This window comes from Camelus bactrianus, chromosome 4 (assembly GCF_048773025.1).
Source record: "Camelus bactrianus isolate YW-2024 breed Bactrian camel chromosome 4, ASM4877302v1, whole genome shotgun sequence".
Classification (NCBI taxonomy): domain Eukaryota; kingdom Metazoa; phylum Chordata; class Mammalia; order Artiodactyla; family Camelidae; genus Camelus; species Camelus bactrianus.
In genome coordinates this window covers 27,756,844-27,782,402 of record NC_133542.1, presented here as the reverse complement: position 1 = coordinate 27,782,402, position 25,559 = coordinate 27,756,844, and the positions used below count along the sequence as shown (strand labels likewise).

Genomic DNA, 25,559 nt, shown 5'->3' with positions numbered 1-25,559 from the left:
GTCTATCAGAAATATACAAAGACACGTACAATAACTTTTCAACATTTGATCTGTTGTTCGTTGTATGTGATCTTAATGGAATGTGTGCAGAAATGCACTAGGTTTTCAATGCATTACCCACATCACTTTTTTTCTAAACATTTCCACTCTTGTTCCTAAATATATTTTTACTTTCAAAAATGTTTCTCCTTTACTTCACAGACATGTACTTCTTGCTAACATTTCTCAGTATCTCTCAACGGCAAACTAAAGTTTAAAATACACGAAGAAGTCAGACCAATAAACAAATTGTTTAAGCCCCGGGTATTGCATTATAAATAGAAAGAAACCATGTAAATTTATTTTCTGACGAAAAAACAAAAACACTAGCCTAGATGTGAACAGTTCAACTTGGAAGTGTTAAGTGACTAACAAGTAATACTGGCCCTGGGTTGAAGCCCCTGCCTCCTCTTTAGAAGGGAAATGTCACCCTGCCAAAGAGCCAGACTCAGTCTTTTCTGTGAAAACCACAGATGAGAACAGCAAGTATGTGTGGCTGAATCACAGCAGTCTGTATGTTTTGTAAGTAACTTACTCAGGTGAACTGTCCCCTCCACTTTTACCCGTGATATCTTACCAGTTGGAAAACAACTTACTTTGAAAGGCATGGCTGAATTATAATTCTCTGGAATCTCCCAAGACAGTAGCACTGAAGTCTTCATTACTGCTTTGACATGAAAATTTTTTGCAAACACTGCTGGAAAAGGAAAAACAGTGTATTTAAACTACTCCTAAAAACGTTATGACCTGTCCTTTTCCACCGTGGACCACAGGGCTTAAGCTAGATGCCGTCTACTTTGATCAGAGAGAGAAGTGTGATTTGCCTACCTGGTAAGAGCATTCATTTTACTACCTCATTCTCATAAAGAGCTCTCCTTCCTCTCCAACTCAGCCAGCTGTGTTGTGTTTTCCTTACCTGAGAACACTGGGGTGCTGTCAGCCAGACTTGCTTGGCATTCTGTAACTGAAATCTGTGGCATCCAAAACAGATTACGTTTTACATACTTTACCTTTTTGATTTTGCTGCACCTAATAATATGAATGGGCCGATCAGCTATTTATTGCTTCAAAATACTCATTCCAAAGACAAGACATTCCTTTAAAGGAGAAAGGCCGTAAGCAGACAAATCCTACCTTGATCCACAGGCAGTGTCCTGAACTGGACACTGGGACTATATGGCCCGGGCCCTTTGCTCGTGTGAGCACGTACTTTTACATCATACGTGGTATCTGGTTTTAAGCCACTCAGTGTCATAGTGGTGTCAGCTGGAACAATAAACTGTTCCATTGGAAGAAGAGGGATGTTGATATCCCTATACAGAAGGGTGTACTTGGTGATAATGCCATTTCTCTCTGCCAGGACAGGCGGCTGCCAAGATAACTGGACAGAGGTGGATGTGGTGCCTTCGGAGTGGAGGTTTTGAGGGAATCCAGTTGGGACTTCTTCTGGAACAGAAATCTCCTTCACCATCTCCTCCCCAAAGCCCACTTTGTTTCTGGCTGAGAGCCTGAAGATATACGATGCTCCTTTGTGGATGTCTGTTGCTGTGAAGTGATCTTCTTTCTCGGAGAACTCGAGAGTAGTGAGTGGCTCCATATCCTTCCGGCCAAACTTTAGACGGTAGCCCTGGAGGGGTCCGAACGTGTCCACAGGGGGGTGCCACTGAATGAGAGCGGTATTCATCTGAGTGTGGTTAATCACGAGCCGAGGTTTCCCTGGAACTGGAGCACACAGGATGGAATGTAAGACCGACCAGATATTCACATTTCCATCACTGCTGAGTGGGAGGACCACTCCACAGGCATCCCCATTTCTCAACTGATAAAAATACCAATGCTTGGTCTATATAACTTTGTGGAAATAGACTCCTTCTCTTGCTCTCTTAAGGTACACTGAAACACTGGAATTTGATAATGGGCACAAAATAGAAATTATTATGGAAAAAGTAATTTAAGGGGATTTTTTTTTTTAACATCTTCACATTTCAAACTCACACACAGAGAAAGGAATCTGAGTAAAGATTAGCCAACTAGATACAGTTAATAAGAATAAGCATTAAAACACATTTAATTGCTGCATGCAATGCACAAGTCACTGTATTAAGAGCATTGCATATATATCTCATTTGATACACATCCTTCACTCCTGACTATGTGCTCTGATTAATTACTATCTTCACTTTGTATAAGAGAATGAAACCCAGGGAGACAGAATACTGTGCAAAATTAGCTGGGTAAAAAGTGAGAAAACTGAGAGACATACCCACGTCTGTCTGAATCACATCCCAAACTCATAACCATACTGTTACGTTGATTATTAGTTTAAAAAAAATAGTAAAAAATAATGTTGCTTTCACTCACTGTGGCTCTAATTTGCATTTTTGGTTTATACCATCCACACCATTCATCCTCATCAAGTTCTTCGTCAAGTAAAATGGGAATTATAGTAAGACCTACCCTACATTGTTTTTGTGAATATGCCATGAGAAAAAGCATGTAAAAGTCTTCAGACAATGTTTTGTATTTCATTAATACAACAGTTATTAATAATCATAATATTAAGTTTGTGTGGTCACAGAGCTAGTTTCTCATTAGTCCATAATTTCTTCTCAAGTTAAATAAGTTAAATATCTGAAGAGTTCTAATATACTCAGTGTATTATTACAATCTGTGTGAGTGTGTGTGTGTGTATATATATATCTGTACTTTTTTTTTTTTCATGAAGAGCAGTTATTACTGGAATGTGCAGACAAGGACAGTGGTAAGTCACACAGAGCCAGGAATTATTCTGGAAATAGTCCAAACATGGGGGAGGGGAGACAGGTATTACCAGAATCAAAATTAAGCCAGGTTAATAGGAGAAAAAAGATGGTCAAAGGGAGCGAAGCTTACGCTAACTGGAGACAGGCAATGAAAAATAGTATTATGGGAATTAGATGAAAGTTAAAAATAAAAACAAACTAGAAAGATGTTGAGATAATACAAAGAATATTAACTTCAGAAATTACCTGGTTAACCTGTTTATTATGTATTTCAGAGAGTTGGGACCAAATAGTGGTGTGCTTTGTCCAAGAACACATTTATTGAGATACTTCTATCCTTAACCAGTGAAGTAACAGTTTTGTTTGACAAGCTGAGTAAGTTCACTGTAAGTGGGTTCACCACGTATGGGAAAATACTTCCTGAAGTTTCTAATGGCAGTGGGTTGAAGGCTGACTCAGAAACCAAACCAATCCAAACCAAAAACTGTAGACTCATGGTTTCTCATGAAAAAGTGAATCCAGAGATTTTAATAACCAACTAAGAAACTCTCAGAATAAACTCATTCATAAATTGGAGAGTTCCCAAATTATTCATTTTTATTTCAAATTATTTTAAGAATCACTTTAAGGTAGATAGCGGCAGGTGCCCTTAATTTCTCTTTATGTCTGTATAACATTTATATGATTTGCCCATTGAAATGTTAATAATATCAAGAAGTAAACACTTGAGACTTTGCTGAGAAAAAAAGTGGGGCTTTCAGCAGAGAATGCATCCTTCAATAAACAGAACCCAGTTGAAACTACTGGGTAGAAACATGACTAGTAACTTTAAACATTTTCCTGGGATAATATATTTTATTAAATGTATTTATTCAAAATTTTCAAAATTCTGGTTATAAGGAACTGCATAATAGTAAGTACATGGTGCATCTTATTTGTATAAGATGCATGTGAAGTGAGGATAAGTAAAACAATTTTAAATTTCTTGCAACCACAAATATAGATAATATTTGTCAGCCATATATGAGCATGTTTTTATTACTTGATGTTTCACTTCATAATATTGCTATAGTACAAACTGGGGAAAATTTAATAACCTGGTAAATTCTAAGGAAAAAAAAAAACTCATGGCCTTATGAAAATGTACATCTATTCTTTGATATTAGTCAAAGCTTAGGTTGGATTCACGCTTTTTGTTTTTTGACGCCGGTATGCCCTTTCTTCTTCTGGGATATTACACACTATAAGCTTGAAACCAGGAGTAATGCTCTAGAAGTAAGAGCATGGGTTCTGATCTACTGGTTTCCATTGCTGTGCCAGGGGCATCCCAGTCAGTTCTCATTGCCAAGCCTACGAGAGAGTCACTCTTACCCCAGCAGAATTTTCTTTAAGCCCGAAAACCAGGAGACAATCAGCCTGGAAGCACCAACATGCATAAGTGAAAGATTCAAGAAAGAAATGAAAACTGAGGCAACTAGAGAAGTCCTAGTATTGCCTTGGGAGAGACTAGCCGCATGAAGTGAACGCCTAAAATCGCTGCAAATGCATGAGTAACAGAGTTAAAATAAGTTGGGGTCAGGGTTCCAGACAGTCGTGGTGTTTCATCTGGGGAGTAACAGACAGAAAGAAAGGTAAAGGAATGAGGAGAGTTCTACAACATTGTATACACGGTTAAAAAGAATTCTTCGAAACTCCACATACTGGCAATGAAACTCACTCCATTTCTGGCTTCCAGAAGTTCTATGTATGAAACATTTACCAACCAATCTCTTTGTGCAAAGACTTCTACACCGGCACACAGGCATTTGGGTAGGAAAATAAAAGATGGATAATGAAAGGTCCTTGTCCTCTGGTCCCTGCATGCTCGAGGTGGGGAAATGCAGAGGAACAGTGAATGGTACTGAATGTGGAGTCCAGGTCACGGTTTCTGATGTCTTACGGTTAGTGTCTGGATCACTCCTAAAAGCCAGCCAGGAGCAGGGTCGGTGTTTCTGCTTACTCCAGCATAAGAGCTGGAGGACGGGCAAGATGAAAGAGTCTTAATTACTTTGGGGAGATTCGAGGTGAGCTTCAGCATGTCTCAGTGAACATACTAGAAGAAGCCGAGAGGGCCCAGCTGCAGAGTAAATAAGCTAACTCTAATTTCTGTCATGGTATATGATCTCTTCTCCCTTTTGCCTTTTTGATTCTTCTTATTCTCCTTACTATATTCTTCCTTCTTAAAAATCTGTCAGGACTTTAGAAATGGTGTACGTGTGCCACTGCCCTTTACTTCTTAGTAACAGCAATCACTGGAGACCAACCAAAGGACTCATGTAGTCCCCATGGCTCAAACTTAGCTTCAATCTAACCAAAACCTAAGCAATAACAATCATAATTGACTGGCCTAAGCCTATTATATCCAAATTCTCCATGTCACAGTCATCTTTTCTCTCATCCTTAAACACAGTTGCTGACTACTGTAGTGACATTCATGTAAAAATATAGAGAAAACTTCAAACCAAAGAGTTGGCTGAAAGAATTTGGCTGAAACCTTGAGGTTTCAGGCGACAGACCAATTATGATGATACAGAACCACGGGATTATTGACAAAGACGCTACAAAAATGTCATCATGTTTGAGGCATAAAGGCCAAGATTTCATTAAAAAGTATCCCTCAGGTTACCTACGTGGATTGCTTAAAATATGGCCAGTAATGTTTATTTCAAAGATATGATTATGATTGTTTACAGATTCTAGGAACAATGTATTATACATAAACATCCTAAAACCAGGAATCTTACTGTTAAAATAAAATTACATGAGAATTCCTGGACTCTCCATGGCATCTATAACTAAATACCCTTATAACTGCGGTTATTAGGATCTCAAATCTGTGAGATACACTCAGTAATTCTTCACAGTCACATAAACACAAGGATTTTGGGGGTAATACTATACAAAGCAAAAATTAATGTGTTTAATGATAAACCATGACTAGAGAATGCTTTTGACTACAGGTTGGCAGCGAAGAAAACTAGAGCTTTTTTCTTAAAGGAATTCTAAATCTGGATTCTCCCCCAGCAACTCAGTATCAGTGGGAAGGTCTCTAGAAAATAAATACGCAGACACCTAAATTATAAACATTTCCTCAATACCCAAGTCTCCGATGATTAAGAAAAATCTGGAGGGGGGGTATAGTTCAAGTGGTAGAGCACATGCTTAGCATGCATGAGGTCCTCAGTTCAATCTCCAGTACTTTCTCTAAGTATACATAAATAAACACATAATTGCCTCCCCTCAACAATAACAAAAAGGTAAAAACAAAATAAAATAAAAAAGATCTGAAATTCTGAATGGAAATTCCAAAATAATTCTGGATTTGAGTAAGATCCACAATTCTAAATAATTTCCTGTCTGATGACTGAAAATTGATGAGCTAATCTGAGTGACATTAAAATAGGCAATATCATCCCTTTTTCGAGGATTCATATCCCTTGGCTATAAATCCTCTACTTTTTTCATCCTCATTATAGGACTGACTCCCATCTTTGGGGCAATAGGAGTTTGACACTTCCTGTAAGACATTTCAGGCTTATTAAGACACAGTTATAAATCTGGGTGAAGGAAATGTATTTTCTCCATTTGGGGATTCAATTTCAGAGGTATACCCTTGGTTGCCTGCATTCCAACAGAGGCTGGTTCCACAGCCAGATACTCAGCATGTCCCCATTGGATATGTATTGTATCTGTGATGCAGGGTTCTGAAAAAAATTGATACAATGGTACTTAAAAAAAAAAAAAAAAGCCCAGAAGATTTTGCCTTGAAGGAGTTTTGCCATCTGGAATCCTACTGCTCAAGGCAGTTCCAGGTGGCGGTGTATGTGCGAGGCAAATCTTATGACATTTAGACAAATCTGGCAGTGAGCTTGGCACCGAGGAGGGTACTCAACATCACAGCTGTTCTTTGCTTTATGCCTTTACATAGAGGTGTGTTCCTGAAAGTTGTGTGAGAAGTGATTCGGGAAGAGTAAATCAAATCATAGTTTAAATGTTCCATGGGAGATTTCTATATAAAGGGATTGAAGGAGAATCCTTCTGTAATTAGCTCTTAATTTATTAGTTTTACAATGCGAGGTCTTCCTTCATGCTGGCTTTTCCTCATGTGGTCGACCAGAGTAACACTAAATAGCATTAACAAGCTTTTCATTCAGAAATGAGCAACCTGATATTATTTAATCTTTTTTGCTTTTCTTTATTCTCTTTCCTGTTTCCCATCTTTGGTACAATTTGTCCACTTTAGGACTCCCACAGCGAGTGGTGAGGAGGAAAATGTGACAAAGTAACACTGTAAGTTAAGTCATCAACTGAGAGTTTAAGATGGCAGTTCTTCCAGAGTTTGTTGTTGGGGAGGTTGAAGCTCTCAAGTGATTTCCCTCCTCACATGACCTGCCCTCAAGATCCTCATGGAACCTGCTCTTTCTCATCATTCACGTCCCAGCCCAACAGCCTTCCTCTAAGTGACCGCCCATCATTCTTTTCTACAACTGCCCCTAGGGGCTGCACTATCCTTAATGCCTACATACCCCCCCCCCTTTTTTTAATAATTTATGACTTCCTCACAGTTTATTATATACTCATTTGTTCACTTCTTAATTATCCAATCTTGGTCAAAAAATAAATTTCAGGAAGGCAGAGTCTCTCTATTGTTGACTGCTATATCCCAGTACTGCAAATAGTGCCTGATACATAGTGGGTGGTCAACTATTTGTTGCATGAGTGACTGAATTTAGGCAAAGTAGGTTCTTCAGTGATTTTTACTTTCTGAACTATACATTAAAAATCACAAAAGTTGACCAAAGCCCATGGTTCACTGTGACAGAATCCACCCATACAAGTTCAAGGCTCAGATATGCAAAGATATAGTTACCTGCCCCTGTAGTGGACACCAGTTTCGGTTTGCTGCGAGCTCCATCTCCTTTGGTGGTATAGGCTGTTACGGTGAGTGAGTACGAAGTTTCAGGCTGTAGCCCAGAAATAATCATGTCCTGAAATGACACAACAGAATAACAATGACTCAAAACTCTGCTGTACATGCCCTGCGGGAGAATCCAGGCTGTCACTTTTCGTTCTGCGCATGCGTGAACATTCCCCGCAGCCATGCCAAGCGCTTAAGTTCCATGCCCAGAGCTCATGCCACGGATGATCTGTCCTCATGCTGACACCAAGGTGGGGTCTCAGCCATCCAAAGAGGCAGCTTAAGGGATAGTAGTCAAAAACACAAAACCTGCAGCCAGACCTCCTGAAGTCTTGAATTCAAACCTGTCTCTCCTTATTTACTAGTTTGGTGATGCAGGGAAAGCGAGTTTAACCCATTTATGACTTAGTTTCCCATTTGAAAAGTGAGATGATAGGACACTACAGGGTTACTCAAGGATTAAATGAGTTATATCAGGTAAAAAACACTTAGAGAACAATAGGTGGCTGTTGGTGAGCAATCCATAAACTAGCTGTTATGTTACACCAGTGGCTCTCCATATGCTACCACCACAGCCTGGCCCTCAGACTGCCCGTGGTGCAGGTGCCAGCGTGCTTCATCACCGTGTAAATACTGCCAAATGGCTGATGTGCTGGACCTAGATATCCAGACAGCCAGAGAAGTTCTTACGACTCAAGTAATATCTTACTGGTTAGTTGTATAGGCTATGAACTACAATAATTACACAAGGGGAATTTTCGGATGATTTGGAGGCCAGGCCATAAAAACCAAGTAAGAGGACTTGTTTTATCACATCACGAATATGTGTTCAATTCTGACAATTTAGAAAATGTTAAGTATCACAAACTATTTATTGACACTCTGCTTTCTCTTAGTAAGGGCCCAAAGCTGTCATGGTTTTAAGAGTACATAATCATAGAACTGTTCTTTCAAATGGGAAGTTCATGATTCTTTAGAGTACTGGCTATTAATTTGTTCTGGTATTTTCTTTGGAGCTACACACATACACACACACACAGCAATTAAAAAATAAAACCCTTTTAGATTTTTGGCACAGCTTTGTTTTCAAATTGAATACAGATAAATTTAAGAAAATATAGAATATTGTCTTCCACTTCGACAGACAATGCAAGTGAGAGTTTAGTGAATGAATCTGACTATGTGGAGGACAGCAGGATTTTTCTGTGCAGGGCTGTACTGGGCACCACAGAACTCAATGGTTGAATCTGATCCCAGGGATGGCAGCGTCTGACAATGTGCTTTTCTCCAAAGAGTAGGAATATCAACAGTGTGGAAATTCAAGAATTTCAGATACCATCCTGAGGAGCCATTGTAAAAATTACTCTGTCTGATGAATAGATTAAATTTGGAAGAGAGATTTTATTTTCAGGACCTTGGAATGGTTTCACCAAAATTACAGGGGATACAAAAACCAAGTGAACTACCTGGGAGTGTCATTTTAAATTATGGTAGACACACTGGCTATTCCAAAAATTATGATGGGTAAATGTCAACATTATTGTTTCCAGGTTCCCCTCATGTTGCTGGATTGCTGATAAAGCAGGTAAAGCTGGGAAGAAAAGAAGCCAGGCTTGGTCCTATCACTGAATTGGATGGCAAGCAACTTACATACTCTGAGCCTAATAAAGTTTCTCATTTTTAAAATGGGGGTTAACCACACACGTCCTTCCTCTCACACAGGTTGTGAAAGGATAATGTAAATGGTGCTGTTCAAAATTTTCAATCCCTCTGTGGTAGTACCATCTCAGTGGGACACATTTCTTTCTGCCCAGGTAATACCATCTCTTGGATTCCACTTCCTTTCTTTAAGCTTTGGGCCACCATTCCTCATTCTCCTTGTTTCCCCTTCCCCGTCTGCCCTCTACTTATTGCCCCTGTTTGTTAAAAGTTGGCATTCCTGGATGTTCTGTCATGGTCAGTGATCCACTGCATTTCTCTCTAGTCCAAAAAACAAAACAAAACAAAACAAAAAACCTACTGGATTCATTTAAAAAACTTCAGAGAATTTTTTCTGCCTATACCCTAAGTTCATCTCTAGCCTTGACTTCCCATTGGGGCTTCAGTGGCATTTACATTATAAATATCTGCTGGACATTTCCCTTGACTGTCAAGTGTTACCTCCAGTTCAATTTAACTAACAATTAAACACCATTCTCAGAAGCAGACTCCCCCCTTCTTTCTCCCATATTTTAGTGAATGGTAGAGCATCTTTAAAACTTATGAGTGATCTTTCACCCTTTTTTCTGCAATTTTTTAGCTACTTAGTATGTTTTTGTCCATTCTTACTTTAAAATATTGCTAACTGTCCATTTTTTCATTTCTGATGTTCAACTTTGATTTTTTATTACTTTACAAATAACATAGGAAAATAACTCTTTTGTTTCCCTGTCTGCTGGATTTTTCTCTCTAATCTATCCACTGAGTTATTGATTTTTAAGCTGCAGGTAATAACCTATTTAGAAAGTCATGAAATCTTTTTAGCCATTCAAGACCAGCATTTAAAAAAAAATGGAATATATTTGAATGCAAAATATTAAAGTTTGCATATATTTCAAGGTAAGGTATTATTCTGTAAAACTTTTATTTTAAGCATATGCATGAATTGGTTATGGTATATAATGCATTTCTTACTAACATATTTCTTACCAGAGGTTTATAAAACACTGCTATATTGTTGATTTTATGAGAACTGACAGCTTGACCGCCATATTTACCAAGATTCCCTACAGACTCCTGTGCTTCAGCACAAAGTATTTATTCACTGAATGAAAGAATATCTATCAGCCTTTATCTTACTGCTCTCTTTAATAATTTTCTATGTATTTCCAATACTCACAGAGTTAAAGACCAGCTCTTTAGCCTGACACTTCAGGTTTTTCCAACATGATATTAAAATATAACCTCTCAGCAGTATCTAGTACTAATTTACTAACCTATACCCTTCATTCCTGTCCAACTGGCAGGCTCACTGTCTACTGTTATCACACTCTTGACCACTTCAATGGGCTGCTTCTTTGCGGTCACCTTTAAAACATACATTCTCACCTCCAACTGCCCCAAAACACACACACACAAACCCTTCTCTTCAATCTTTACTGATCAGTTAAGTTCTCGACTAAGTTTCAGGACTTCAACCATCCTAGTCCACTGTCTGTAAACTCACTGCTCGTACAGATACTGCCACTTAAATACTATTTATTTACATATTGCTTGAGGTCATCGCTTTTGTTGTATTTTATGGAACTTTCCTGAACTGTGTATCCTTCCTAGCCACCTGGATTGTAAGAATTTAGAAGACAGGTGTCACATCTTGTGTCCTCTACAGCTCCTTATATGTAAGAAATTCTCGATAAATAACATAGTCCACTTATTCGAATATTTAAAAAATAATTCCTCCCTCTGCTTCTTGGCACAACTCATGCAATTTCATGCAAATGTGTATAGGTACAAGAGAGAATTGCCATTTCGCCAGAGAAACAATTAGTGCCAGATCTAGGTCATGTGATGCACTGTATGTGTAAATCTTTGAGCAGGATTTATGAGTAACCTGCCACAAACCTGACATCTCTGGTCTGCGATGCCTCCACTTAAGGCATGCCTCCTCTGACTGTGTCACAAGGCAGAGTTAGTAGCAGCCACCAAAACAACACGAGCTCATGATATTTCTTACGCAATCAACAGCACCATACCAATTTCACAAAACAAAAATCAAAATAAAAGGCATACTACATAGTGAAGACATTTAAAAAAAAATAGTTTGTTAGTTCATGCATCCAAGCAAACTGGGATGACATATTACAAGTAAGTGAAAGAGGGGTATCTGGAAAAAACAACCATTTATAATCTGTTTTGACAAAGCAATTACTCACATGTTCAGTAGTATCATCAAATTCCCACTGATTGAGATTAAGAAGGTTGAGGAAGAGGGAAACAAAATAAAAAGAAATGAATAGAAACTTGTAGCCTGATAAAGGCAATGGCACCCTTCTTAGATTAAAAAAGAAAGAAAGAAAGAATAAGCAATTGAAGTGGCGTGTACAATAAAATTCCAAAGAGTGTAAGTGTGTTATGCTGCCACTTTCACTCCCAATTGAGAAGTTGAAAATAAATATGTATACTGTTATCACTAAAACCAGCTAATTTTAAAAAAATATGTGGTTCAATGGAATGAATCAATAAGGTATAGCAAGTAGTTTACTTATGCATACTACATTATGACATTTATTTTGACTTCCACCTAGGTTACACACACATTTCAAGTCACTATATAGATGAACGTTTTACATTAATATTGAAAATGTATAACCCTCGTCAAGCTCTGCAAGATGTAGTAAAATTCAATGAATACTCCAAGAGAACATGAAATGAGCAAAAAACAAACAAAATAACCAGGACACCACCACCACAAGGAAAATCAGCAAAATAATAAAGAAAAGCCAAAGTTCAAGAGAAAAAAGAAATGAGTTGACATTGAAAGCATTTCATAGCATGTAATTTCTTTAACTACCAGAATCCCAATGAAAACAGCAACAGAACTGTATTTCTATAATGTAAGATTATCTAAGAACTTTAGAAGGATATCAAAGCATGATGGTCGTATCATTTTATTTCTCATAATTGTGCAGACTTACCAAGTAAAACAAGCAGTAAGGGCCTTATTAATTTTATACTCTAAGAACTTTCTATGTTACAGGCAGTATGAAATAAATATTCAACAAGTCAATGTCCCTTTTTCCAGAGTCTAAGGGACAACACGAGTCTCTGACTATATTTATAGAACTGGCCTTCAAACCAAAACTGGATCTGAGGTAGATAAGTTAGCCACTAAGCCAGAACCCATTAGTTAAGAATGTTTTACAACTGAAAACGTAAGTACCTCTGTGTGTTGATTACATTAAGATTTTGGGGCAAATACAAAGTAAAGACTTTAGGGTAAAAAAAACAGGGATATTTATTGCCCTGTCATTGTCACAGAGAAAAGAAGGCAAAATTCAGCAAGCTGATGTGGCAGTTTTCAAGTTTGCTTGTAACCTTTCCCTCTTTCATACAGAGGAAGGGATTTTCTATTGAAGAAGTTTCAAGTTTTGAGTAACTGTATCCAATTCCATGCCCAGCCACCAATTTGCTGGATAAGCAAAGCACTCCCCTATTCATAAATACTGCATCACCATTGGAACAGGCATAGGTGAGCTAATCCATGGGTTGTGCTTAATCCTCAGCAGGGCAGTAATTAGTAAAAATCTTCCTCCCTTTCAGAAATACATGTATAGGTAGATTTATTATGGCACTATTTTAGAATCACTTCGTGTTTCTTAAAAAAAAAATTGGAACAATTTTAATGTTCTATTTTAAACAACTTACTATAAAATCAAGTTGTGACCACATGGTTATAAATCACTGCCTTAGGACTGACAGAATGTCTCACGTACTCAACTACTCTTAATAGTTTTCTCAATTTGGCTCAACATAGGGGATCCCTTTAATTCCCTGAGAAACTAATCTTTGTCATCATCTTCATTTTCTGGGAAATAAAACAACTGTTTTCATTACATATGTAATTTGGTAAAAAGATACTAATGAAAATTCTATCTGGATACCTTTCCCCAAGTAAGAATGTCTGTTCTTCAGTGGAAGAAGTCATATGTTTAGAAGTTTGATGAACTTAGTTCCAAATAGTTTTAGCACAGCAGAAAACAGATCCTATCAGCAACATTTCTGTTTAAAGTTCTTTCCTTTGATTTAGTTAAGCCAATTTTTTGAAGTCAGAAAGGCAAACAGAGCTGTAGAGAGCTGCATGTCTGTATTTTAAGAAAACAGTGACATGTTTTTAATCAGATGTGTCATTTCAGTACAATTCACTTCCTCACTTGACGTCAACACTGAGAAGGTAAACATGAATCATGTGTTTTAAAACTAGAATTTTGGACAGGAGTTTTAAAATGCAAAAAAATAAAATAAAATATAAAATAAAATAAAATAGGGCCCATTGTAAGGTATAGACTAAAATAAATGTATCCTCTAAAAACATAGGTACTTAATTTCAGAGGCTTACCTGTGCATCAGCCAGCATGACATCCTTCAGCATGGGCTGGCCCTTGGGCTCACCATTTTCCATCCTCACATAATGCACCTGGTATCCTCTTATCTGGCCGTGCTGTTTATTGGGCACAGGTGAGCGCCATGAGACTTTAACAGATGTTGAGTTGACAGCCTCTACCTCGACTTTGCGAGGAGGACCACTAGGAACTGGAACAACATCATTGGATAAAAGAAAATTATAGGCACCTGTCCCACCCAGTCAGAGCATTTTCTTTACTTAGGTTTAAAAAAAAAAAAAAAAAAAAAAAAGGGCAGACCCACTATGTTTCCTTTGTGGAATACAAACATTTTCAACCAATGAAAATGCTCAACCAATCTGCTCTACCTTTTAAGAAAAGATCAAAAAACATGACCGATGCCAAAAAAAAAAAAAAAAAATGGAAGAAAAAAAGAGTATCAGAGAAATAGAAAAACATGTAAAAAATGTACAAAAGCCAAGGAAGATGCTTTGAGGTTCAAAGCATTAAAGCACAAAGAAGTATAGCACGGAAATAATAACAAAAACTGGTTGTTGATTGTTGTGTGTTTTTTAAGGTTTCTTTTTAGCAGAATAAAAAGATTCTTGATTATAAGGATTCTCTTCTTTTTTTTTTTCTCATATCAAAGGTATTCCATACAACAGATGCCAAAAACTGAATGTCGAGCATCAGTGTCTCTGAAATATGCAAGACAAAAAGGCAACAAAAGGCTAAGAAGGCACTTTTGAAAAGTTAACTTCAAAACATAAAAGACGTGACTACAAAAAGCCAAGAAAAATGCAGAAGACTTTAGATGGAGGTACAGAGAAGGGCCTGGACTACAAGGTCACAGAAGCATACTGCTCTTTTAAAAGGAAGCATATTACTGTGTTGAGATTAAAAAGAAGAAAAAAAATGCCCAGGCCGTAGTAAAGGTAGGTCTTTGGCAAAAACCACTGACGTGACAGCGAAGCTGGGTAAAAAAGATGAGCAGAAAAAAACGGATTACTGTTAGCCTATCAAAAGACAGCAGACCAAGAGTGTGTCAGAAGGGTGCAAGATGACGCAGCAGAGGCAACATACCATCTTCATCGGTTCGAATTAACACGGACAAGCTCTCGGGGCCAGGGCCGACATCTGTGTGGGCTGTCACAGTGATCTGGTACTCAGTCCATTTTTCCAGCTGTTCTAAAAGGTACTTGGTAGTGTCCGAAGGAATTCCCAAAATCTCGTGAGGCTTGTCATCTTCTCCGTCCACTGCGGCGTACTTGATGGAGTATTCCGTAATAATGCCATTCTGTTTTTCCACTGGTGGAGGTTGCCAACTTACCAAAATACTAGTGGAACTTGGGCTCGTGCAACTAATATCTTGAGGAGGAGCTGATGGCTCTTATTTTGGTAGTGAGTTAAAGGAGGGTTTGAGTGAAAGGACAGGAGTGGTTGGAAAAAAAAAATGATAAAACAAAAGAAAAGGCAAAAAATAAATAAACGAACAATAAGGTCAACAAAATGAAAACAAGGCTTTGAAACATAAAATAAATTATTAAAGATACATTTATATACCTTGGCTTAGTGATATGAATAAACCAAAAAATGAATAAATGACCAAAAAATAATTGTTAAATAATGGGTGGGGGGAAGATGTGAAAATGAAACCTGGAGATAGAGCCTCAAATAAAATTACCTACCTGTAGTTTAAATTCTTCTTCTAAACCAATCCCTCAGTATTCCCCAGCCCTACTATACAGACTATCGAACTTCAAAAGAGCTGCAAACAGTACAAGATTTATTACATGAGAGTCTGATGATGTTTCACAGATGCCGTTTTAAGCTTTCACTTCTATATTCTAGAATGAGGGCCATTCATACACAGTTTTAATTTGTGAAAAGGTTCTTAAGTGTCAAAAGTTGCAATAACTGTTAGATGCCCTTCTACCAATTCCAATTTTTTAAAAAGGGAAAGAAATAAAAGCCCAACAAACATAAAAGGGTTCCCTCTGACTGTCTGAAAAACTGAGTCTGCCTGACCAGTTTTAATGCAAAGTGTTAACCTAACATTGATTATACCCCTAGACAGAGAGCATGCAGAATCGATAAAGGGTGAAAATGCATAGTCCAAGATTTACCTACCCGAAGGTAATGTCAGGCTTGTTGATTCTGACTGTAACTTGTACTTACCCTATGTCAGCTTTCAGCTTTTTTAAAATTATAACTCTTCTTGAGACATCATTGCTAGTGAAGAATTAGATCCCACCAGCAAATTTTGGTAAAATCAACAAAACTCATCTATCCCTTACAAAATGTCAGTAACACAGCCATTAAAAAGAATTGTTTAAAAAAATAAATTTCCTGAGAACCATCTGAAAAAGATACGACTTATCTTTCACTTTATATGTAATTCTTTTTACTTTGTACTTAATTAATCATATAAAATAGGGTTTCCATAGAATTATAAGATAAACTTTCTTATTGCCCATTTTAAAACAAGCTGGTCACCTTCTGAACAATTATTTTCCATCAAATAAACCAACTATATCATTTTTCAAAAGCAGTAAAAAGCAATGAGGAGCTATATGACTGTTATAAATTATTTTTAAAGCTAATAATCCATATTCCTAAAGAAACAAGTGGAATAAGATAAATATATAGATAGATACAGATAGATGTTTAAGGCAAAATATACAGCATAATGAGTAATTCATTTCTAATTTTTCATATTTGAACATGTAGTTTGGATATTTCTTTAGACTTTATTTCTTAACATTATGTAGTATCAGGTATGTCTGATTGCTTAGATTATCAGTCTTTCTTAATTTACATTTCTTGTGTTCTTCATTATAGGCAATCAAGATGAAAAGCTCCCTGAACCGAAAAAAAGTAAATTCTCATAAAACAGCCTTGTATATTTGGAATAAGATTTGCAAAATCACTAGAACATCATGTTTATTGATTCTGACTATATTATAGGTTCTATATTTCAAATTATGCAACTATTTTATATGCATTTTCATTCATAATAAATTGAGTTGTTCATGTAACAGCAAAGACTCATTTGTAATTCTTTTTAAAAAACTGATTTAGTTTTCATTACAATCCTACCTTCAGAACTCCTGTGAGAGTACATATAACACCACTTGAAACTTTTGTTTAATAAAATAAAGAGGTAAGCTTTTGATGTGGCTATAAACAGTCCACTCTGTTTCTGTGTGTGTTAGTATACACGCATGTATGTATATACATACAAAAATCTCAAGTTTGTAAACCATATGAAATATTGAAGCATGCCACATTTCTTTTAATTAAATGTCTGATTTTAAGAATTACCTCCTGCAATAATACTTATTAGCTTTCCTGGAATTCAAAGAAGACATACAAAACTGTACTGATTTACATGCTTCAGTTTTTACAGAAAGCAAATTTTATGGGGATAAGCTATAATGAGTAAGGGATTAAGCAACAGGATCCTAATATTTTTCACGCGAATAATCATGTGTTGAGGAAGAATATAAATTTCATCATCAAAAAACCCTGAAAGATTTCAAGTTTCCATAGAAAAATGAAATAAGACTTACTTATTTGAAAGACAATTCATCTTCTAAAAATTTTTGTAAATTTCACATTTGCTGATAGGTCTAAAAATTAGGCCCTTAGAACATTCTCTTCATAAATTCAATGTATTAACATTATACATATCTATTGTATAGGTCACTATACCAAAAATCACATATAAAATATAAAATACTAAAAAAATCTAAGGAAATTATTTCATAAAATTGTTCAAGATAAATGGTTGCTGAGTAGACTAATTGTAGAAACTTATTAATAAGGAGCAAGCATTAGTATTATAAATCACCAAACTTTCCATCGGAAACAATCTGTCACATAATACTCAATGCAAAGCAACCTTTCCTGGACACAACAAACCCCCACTGTGATAAGTACAACTATGCTTTAAGGTAAAAGTTCCAAAAGGAATTGAACCTGAGGAAATAAAATACAACTTAGGATAGCAAATGTACTTGTGAGTACTCCACTGTTCCTAAGTCTGTCCGAATACAGATTTTCTGTGATTGTTCCAAATTTCCACATGTACTACTTGCAAAGTTAATAACAAACTGGGAACAAATATGTGACTTGGTTATCAGCAAAGGTAAAACCTGTGTGCTTAAAGATTAAAGTTTGTTCTTTTGCTGTCTCTTTAGTTTACTAAGCCCTCCTCTGAGTATTTTGCAGTGTTCTCAACCTGAATTTTGCTTTGCGGCCTTCTATTTTATTAAATGGGGCCTGATGTAGCTTCTTTACCCATGTTTCTCACGGAGGTTTCCGAACTTCTCTGAACCTCCTCCAATTTAGAAGTGGAAGAATGGGCTCTGTTATTTGCACCAAATTTGAAACGAACATAGGTCATGGTGCTCTAATCCCCAAAGCTGGACATTTGCTAGTATACAGACTACCGACTATTAAAATCACATTAATTAGCAGGTTGGTTTGTTGGTGGAGATAAAAGCCAACAGCACTTCCTAGTGAAAAAAGGACAGAAAATAAGCAAGGAAAGACACCTACTTGACTGCATGGTTCTGGCTGATATTTCCGCTGTGGAAGCACCCAGGCCTTGAGGAGAGCGCGCAGCCAGACGGAAGTGGTACAAGCTGTTTGGTCTCAGCCCTTGCAGCCTGTAAGACGTCCCTGGCTCAATGGTAATCCGCTGCTGTGGATAATTGACAAGAGAATCTGGTCATCTTCACTAAGATTTCTGCATCTATTTTTTTTATCACACCACCCAGAATATCAGATTTCCAACAAGAGGGTTATAAGGGCATCAAAATATCACAAGCAGAATCAACAGTGAGTATCAAGGAATCTACTAGGGGAATTACATAATGAAAATATCAGAGTTTACAAGGCAAATTTCTACAACAGTAAGGCAACTGGAATTAATGAAGCCAGGGATCTGTCTATGAGGACACAGTTTTTCACATGCATCAGATAAGAGGGATTGAGAGGCCACCACCCATAAATGCAGTCTACCCTGAAGGCACGTGTGTGGCTGTACACTGCCCACAACAGAAACTGACACCCACCCCTGATGACGGCCCATGCCCAACAGTGAGAAGACAAACTGAGGAAATGTCTGGCTCATCTCCCATGATCCTCTGCTACCTAGACAGAGGCAAAGACAATACGGCCAGAAGTAACAAGAGACTGGTATACAGTTTGTGTGAGGTTGCTATAAAGAGAGCTGAAAAAGCCAAGGTCTCAGGTGATAAAAATCAGATGTTAGTTACTGAAGAAAGCTGAATAATGTATATGAAACCATTATCATTCCTCTAGGTTGATTTCATGTTAATTGTAAAACCTCCTTTCTTTGTGAATATAGAGCCTGCAGCTAGAAAAAAAAATCACACTTTTCTGTAACTTTTAACATCATAAACGGCTTCTGAAATAAGGTTTCTTTAATTGGATGTTGTTATAACATATTTTTGTGCTTGAAATCTGCCCTCGCATTTTAGCAAAAATATAGCTATCTCTGGGTAATCAATCGCAGATTGAACAAGAGCCTATAGTAAACCTTAAAATGCATGCTAATGTGTACTTCAGTAATGGCATCAATAATCTCACAAAATTTTTATTAAAATAGTGTTTGCTGTTCACAAAAATAGAAATCAGTCAAGGAAAATTCAGATACAAAATTAGAGAAAACATCCCTAGGGTCTTCTGGCTATACAAAAGGTTTCAAAACTTTTAAATGTAACAAATAACAAGAAAATAAGGGATTTCCTAAATAATAGTAAAAAAGGGGTCTGCCAACAGTCAAGCATCCATAGCATTTTCAAAGGACTTCCACTCTCTTTACTACATTCATTCATTCATTCATTCATTTTTTATTTATTTATTTATTTATTTATTTATTTATTTATTTATTTATTTATTTATTTATTTATTTATTTATTTTGTTGGGTAATGGTAGGAATTTAAAATAACTTAATGCTGACTTACGTCTTACTAAAAACACCAACAGTTGTAACATGAGTACTTTAAGTTACATCAGCACTTCAGTTCTGTAACTTTTTGAGTGATGAACTTACATCAGCTTTGTAAGCTAAATCTAAAAGCACTGCTTTTGGAATCTGGTCTTTGGAGATTCTGCTCAATTCAAACATGCAATAAAATAGAAGTTTGCAGGAACATATTAATTTATTATAGCATTCAAAGTTATGCACTACAATTTAATTGGTAACAGCTCACTGAGTACGTGAGTGTTTAAAAAAGGTATTCTTTGTTAAAACTTGGGGCTGTTTTGCTTTCTGAAGATCTTTTTTACATAAAGAATGCTAAGCAATATCATAAAATGGCTTAGTGGATTGAGTTTTCATGTACAGTTTTATTAACATTTTTGTCCTAATGTTCCCTGATGGCTTTCACAATAATGAAAGAAACATATTTATTACTATCAAATATTCCCATTCTGAAAATATTAGATGTATCTTAATACTGATTTCTATAATCTGTTCGAAGTACACCCAAGAGGCAGTGTGTCCTAACGGTGAAAAATATAAATTCTGGAAACTGTCTAGATTCAAATTCCAGCTCTACCATTCAGTAATAAGAGGCTTTGGGCAAATTATTTAACTTGTTTCCATGCCTCCATTTTGTTGACATCTGAACTAGATTAATAATAAAAGCTGACTCAAAGCACTATTGTAAGGATTAAGTGACTTATATGTGAAACCCTTATTATAGTGCCTGTTAATGTATGGGTTAGTTATTTTGATTTTTATTTCTTTTCAGTAACTAGCAATAGTTTCTAGCCTTCTAGAATCTGTTGTTTTATTAGCATAACAGAAGCTTTATATACATTTACATTCATATCAATTATTGGCATAAAAACAAACATTTGCTATAGGGCATCTTTCTCTGAAACTGGTTTGGACCAATTCATCTGCCCAAAGCCTTGGAGTTTACTTAGTCATGTGCTGACAGTGACTTCAGTACTTTAATGCAGAAAATAAAGAAAGGAAATTCTCAAGTCTCAAGGAGTATATTATTTTATAACCTGATACTTCCATAAGTAACTTGGAAATCTGAATTAAAAAAAAACATTCAATGGGGCAATAGCAGTTTTTTTTATTTCTTTGGTCCCACCCCCATCAAGTTTCCGAATATTCCACCCCCTTTTTTTTTTTTGGTTAAGTTTCTCTTTTGACCAAAAAATCTTTTCCACCAAGGTTCTCTAGAGACATGTGACCTTTTCACAGAACCTGGGCCAGGACACAGAACAACAGCAGTGCCTCGGGGCAGTGAATGATCCCAAGGGAGAAGCACAGTCCTACCTCCTCTCCATGCTCCCCGTCTTTGTAGACCAGTTCATAGTTGGCAATGGTGTCTGAACGTGGAGGTGTCCAAGAGAGCAAAATACTTGTTTCGGATTCAGGTTCTGCCTTGAAGTTTAGTGGCTGCCCTGGTACTAAAACAGGGAGGCAAAGGACTGAGCTCAACATTACCAGGAATATTCAGAAGTTCTTTCATTCGTGCATCTGTTTAAATCTTTCACTAAGTGTCCACGTGTATCACTTCACTGGCAAGCTAGGTCCCCTACAATGTCCAAGTTAAACTGTGTACATAAAGCCTATTTTTCTTCCTCTAAGGATCAAGAACAACGTTATAATTACTGTCCTTGTTTCTGAGTGGTTTACTATGTACACAGGATGTGGAATTAGCAAATGTAGAATATATCAGACTCTGCATTCAGCTTTAAGGATAACATTTACTTTATAATATTGTTCTAAGTAATAAATGAGATGATTTATATAAACCACTTGGAATAAATACTGCCTAAATCATATCAAGTGTTAAATACATAAAAGCTACTGCTATTTTACAACTGAGTGGGACCTGATTCTCTAGCACTACAGTTTACTTTCAAACTTATTTCCAATTAGGTTTATAAAATTCCACCTACATTCCTTTAACAAAACCTACAGAATTGGTAGTATTTTTTTCCTTACTAATACATGTTTTTGAAAAGATGTAAAAACAGGAGAATAAAAAGATTTTAAAAACTATCACTAACCAATAATTCTTTCTAATCCTTAAATGACTTTATAGGAGTTAATATACTATACCCAATATAAATTTAACATTGTCCCTACTGAGAAGGGACAATATTAACTTTCACTACACAAGTTACAAAGTGTGTAGAATACAATTATCACAAATACAGGAATTAAACAGAGGTCATCTATAGTTGTCACATTAGTCATATAATCCATGCAACAGACAATGTGGAAGAGCTATATATCCAATATAATCAAGAATGGGACATCTATCCAGTTTAAAACACCTTACCCAAATGATGAATTAGAACACATTTTACTAACCCTCACTTCCTACTTAGGTTAGCGCTTAATCCCACCAGGTCCTCCATCCGTTACACACAAGGCTGTCACACGTCAGGGCATCGCTAGCATAGCTACGCTTCCTTATATCGTTCTTGGCCAGTGTCTGCTCTGACTGGTTGGTACCCATGCCGGGCTGGTCACTTAATATTTTTATCATTATCCCTGATACTGTGATACATTTCAGAGTGCCACAGCTGGACATATGTCCATATTCCTACAAGTTCACACGAGAATTCTGTGTATATGTAATAAAAACACAAGAACACCAGAGGGGAAAAGAACATATAAAGTATTCTTGGCAAATGAGCACAGACATTCAAAAAGCATATAAAAATAATGTAATTTGTAGCTGATGTATGACATCAATTTCTTAAATAATACTTAAAGCATCATTTTTACAAGAAAAAACACCTTTGGCAATATTAAAGACATTACTTTCTTTTTTTTTTGTAGTGACCTGTCTATAGTATGACTAAAAAACTCCCTTTTGTTTAAAAGGAGATTCAAGTCTAAAGGAATCTACAAGAATAGCTCTGAGAGCTCTAATTATCAGGTAATTCCTCTGGTCTGTTAACCTGTGAACCTGTGTGTGCAGGTGTGTGTGTTCACATGTGTGTGCAAGAGAACACACTTATGTGTGGACTGTTGCTTAAGGCCACCAATAATCAGTGCTTCATATTTCTAATTGCATTAATCTTCTTTTCTCTCTTGTATCACAGGTCTTGCGATACTCATTAATTCGATGCCTCTAGGAATGTACTGTCTGAACAGGAAACGTATTTATTTATTTATTTTTAAGTACTTGCCCAGTGGGTGACCTAACACAATCATTCAGACTGAGCGGTGAGAGACACAGACAAAAGAAGATAAAAAAATCAAGAGCAAGAGAAGGTAGAACAGAAGGAAATAAGAAAAACAATCAAGCAAATAGAAAGAGAAATAGAAAATACATTACTTCTACAAGGGAAATGCCAATAGGACTGGCAGGAGAGACCATGGAAGCCAAGAATAATTGGACAGGTGGGGAAATTATGATTGGATTCTAATACTCAGATGATGAAAGGTTTTCTCAGCCTGAACATACACACATATATATGCATATGTACCCAGTTACTTCTTTTTCTCTAGTTTTACTGCCTTTTTCCTTTCCCCGGCTTCCACAAGACTGGGAAAGAAGAAAGCCTGACAACTTCTGATTTAAACCAAACCAAATAAAATACAGTCAAAAACTAAAAACATGGATAGCGTTGAAGGGCTGCTCTCAGGATGGTAATTGCTTGTTACGTTATTTCCTCCCTGCTAACGCTAATAATAAACAGATTGAAAACATTGAGGGAATCAAAGTAACTTTTTCTTAAACTGTTTACTTTTTTGTTTTTAATTTGTTTTGAACAGATTCCTGGTAGGTCTCAGTGTTTCATCCTTATTTAGTGCCACAAACTTCATATAATTGTCTAATTCTGTTTGGTTCTATTCCAGTCTCTCCTAAATAATAAACCAGGTACATCACAGTCTCAGAGGGTGTACTGCTCCTTTTCTGATTAGACAAGAGACATAGTAAGTAAGTAGTGGTCACACACGGGATTGGTGAGTCTCATCAAAGAATACAAATGGGGTTCTCCCCCTCTGCTTCCACCACTGTCTTCTTTTGAAGTGGTCTGGAGAGCAATCTACTAGGTTTTAAACTTCTGGTAGGAATACCAGTGCCAGACAGATCTCTCAGATGAGTCCTGGAGGCTATGCTGGGCTCAGGGGTCAATGGGGGAGTGCCAGGGCCACCAGAAGTAGTCAGTGGTGCTCAGAGACAAGACACTGCTGCCTTGTGGAATGTAGGCTCAGCCTTGCCCAAGCTTCTGATTTTTCAACAGAAGTTGATAATGAACCTTACAGATAAAAATCTTTCAAATTTTAACAACTGGAAATGAACTGAATTACTTGAAATTAATTGAAAAACACTGCACAGGGCAAAATGTGTCTCCATGTAAAATTCAGCATATGGACCAAGGCTTTAAGAATTTTTTTTAAATTATATCAGGCTCTATGCTCATACATGTCTTAAGGGTGACACAACTCAGACTCTTTTGGGAATTGTGGGTCCACCTAAACATGCTGCTTCCTCAGGATCAATGAGTCACAGTCAAAACAGTCACAATGAAGCTGAGGCTTCAAAGGAAAAGAAAAAAGGTGCAAAATTAATGTATTTATTTTTATATTCTCCAAATGTATTAGTCCTAATGATCACAATATGTTTACAAGAAAATGCTTCAGTGGACTCCAAACTGTCATATTTATTTCTCTGTGCCACTTGGAGACACAGGGAGTACCTTATCACCCATCAGACAGATTTTTATACTAATACTGTGGCTACAGAAGTTCTATTAACAGATATAAACATATGTACCTGTATTCATTTATTACTTTACTACTCTCACAGTCTACACCTCAAACTTACTGACATGCTTTTATCTTCATTTACTCCTTACTTATCTGTGGATTTTTAACTTAAGAGTTTTTTTTGGGTTGCAGCATTCCCCTCACCAACTAACCGAACATAAGTTTTGTGGGAAAACCTGAGATTCTGGAAAACTCATTAGAAAATAAAAAGAAAAAGAACGCATCCAGAAACCTAAGTGCAATCATTCTGCATTAAAAGAAAAAGAGAGAGAGATGTGATAATGTTACCAAAGAGCAAGTTTAGTATTTAGAGGTGGAAAGAAATGAAAGTAGAAATATAAAATTTTCTTTAAAGTTATATTTAAAAAATCCCTATATTTGGTAAAGTGGTGTTGTTATATCTTTCTTATTTAATGACCACAAGGAAATACAAATATGATCAATCATTTCCTAAAAGATTATAACCCAATTCATAAATGTAAAATAGTTGAGCAGTAATAATATTATACTCTATATTAATATCTGCAGGCAACTCAAAGGGAATGGAGAATGAGTAAGAAATGAAGGGAAAGAAAATGTGCATGTCATCTGAACTGCTGATAATCTGAGAAAAGATCAATATTTGAGTAAAATCTAGGGAATATCTCTGAAAAGGGTTAGTACACATTAAATGCCTGAAGAACAATTTCACCTAACCATATTACAGATATGAAATATTATGAAAGATTAGAAAACGCATTATCACTAAAATATCTAGTACTTTAATAAGGTACATATTTTAAAATGTGAGTATCTAGCATACTGACAAATGATAATAACACCAATAAAAACAGCAGCCAGAATTACAGTGGTAGTAAAACAAAACGAAACAAAATTCAAACAAGGAGTCCAACTGGTAAGTGCCACAGAT

General features: G+C 36.5%; 1 protein-coding gene and 1 long non-coding RNA gene across 19 annotated transcripts in view; one reads left to right on the top strand and one right to left on the bottom strand.

Annotated features, from left to right (window-relative positions):
- PTPRD (protein tyrosine phosphatase receptor type D) overlaps positions 1-25,559 on the bottom strand; it is a 1,875,536-nt gene that overhangs the window by 154,373 nt on the left and 1,695,604 nt on the right. For 8 of the 18 annotated variants that reach the window (XM_074361573.1, XM_074361575.1, XM_074361574.1 and 5 more), the window contains 8 exons: positions 21,188-21,321; positions 18,420-18,564; positions 14,940-15,245; positions 13,853-14,046; positions 11,670-11,696; positions 7,711-7,828; positions 1,174-1,761; positions 636-736 (listed from right to left, as the gene is read on the bottom strand). In XM_074361573.1, coding sequence (XP_074217674.1) covers positions 636-736; positions 1,174-1,761; positions 7,711-7,828; positions 11,670-11,696; positions 13,853-14,046; positions 14,940-15,245; positions 18,420-18,564; positions 21,188-21,321 — 1,613 coding nt within the window. The remainder of the gene's footprint in view (positions 1-635; positions 737-1,173; positions 1,762-7,710; positions 7,829-11,669; positions 11,697-13,852; positions 14,047-14,939; positions 15,246-18,419; positions 18,565-21,187; positions 21,322-25,559) is intronic. The other 10 variants (XM_074361581.1, XM_074361580.1, XM_074361586.1 and 7 more) reach the window with 5 other exon arrangements.
- On the top strand, positions 14,055-16,901 carry LOC141577449 (uncharacterized). Its single transcript, XR_012506353.1, has 2 exons — positions 14,055-14,791; positions 16,698-16,901. It is a non-coding gene; the product is annotated as an uncharacterized LOC141577449 (long non-coding RNA).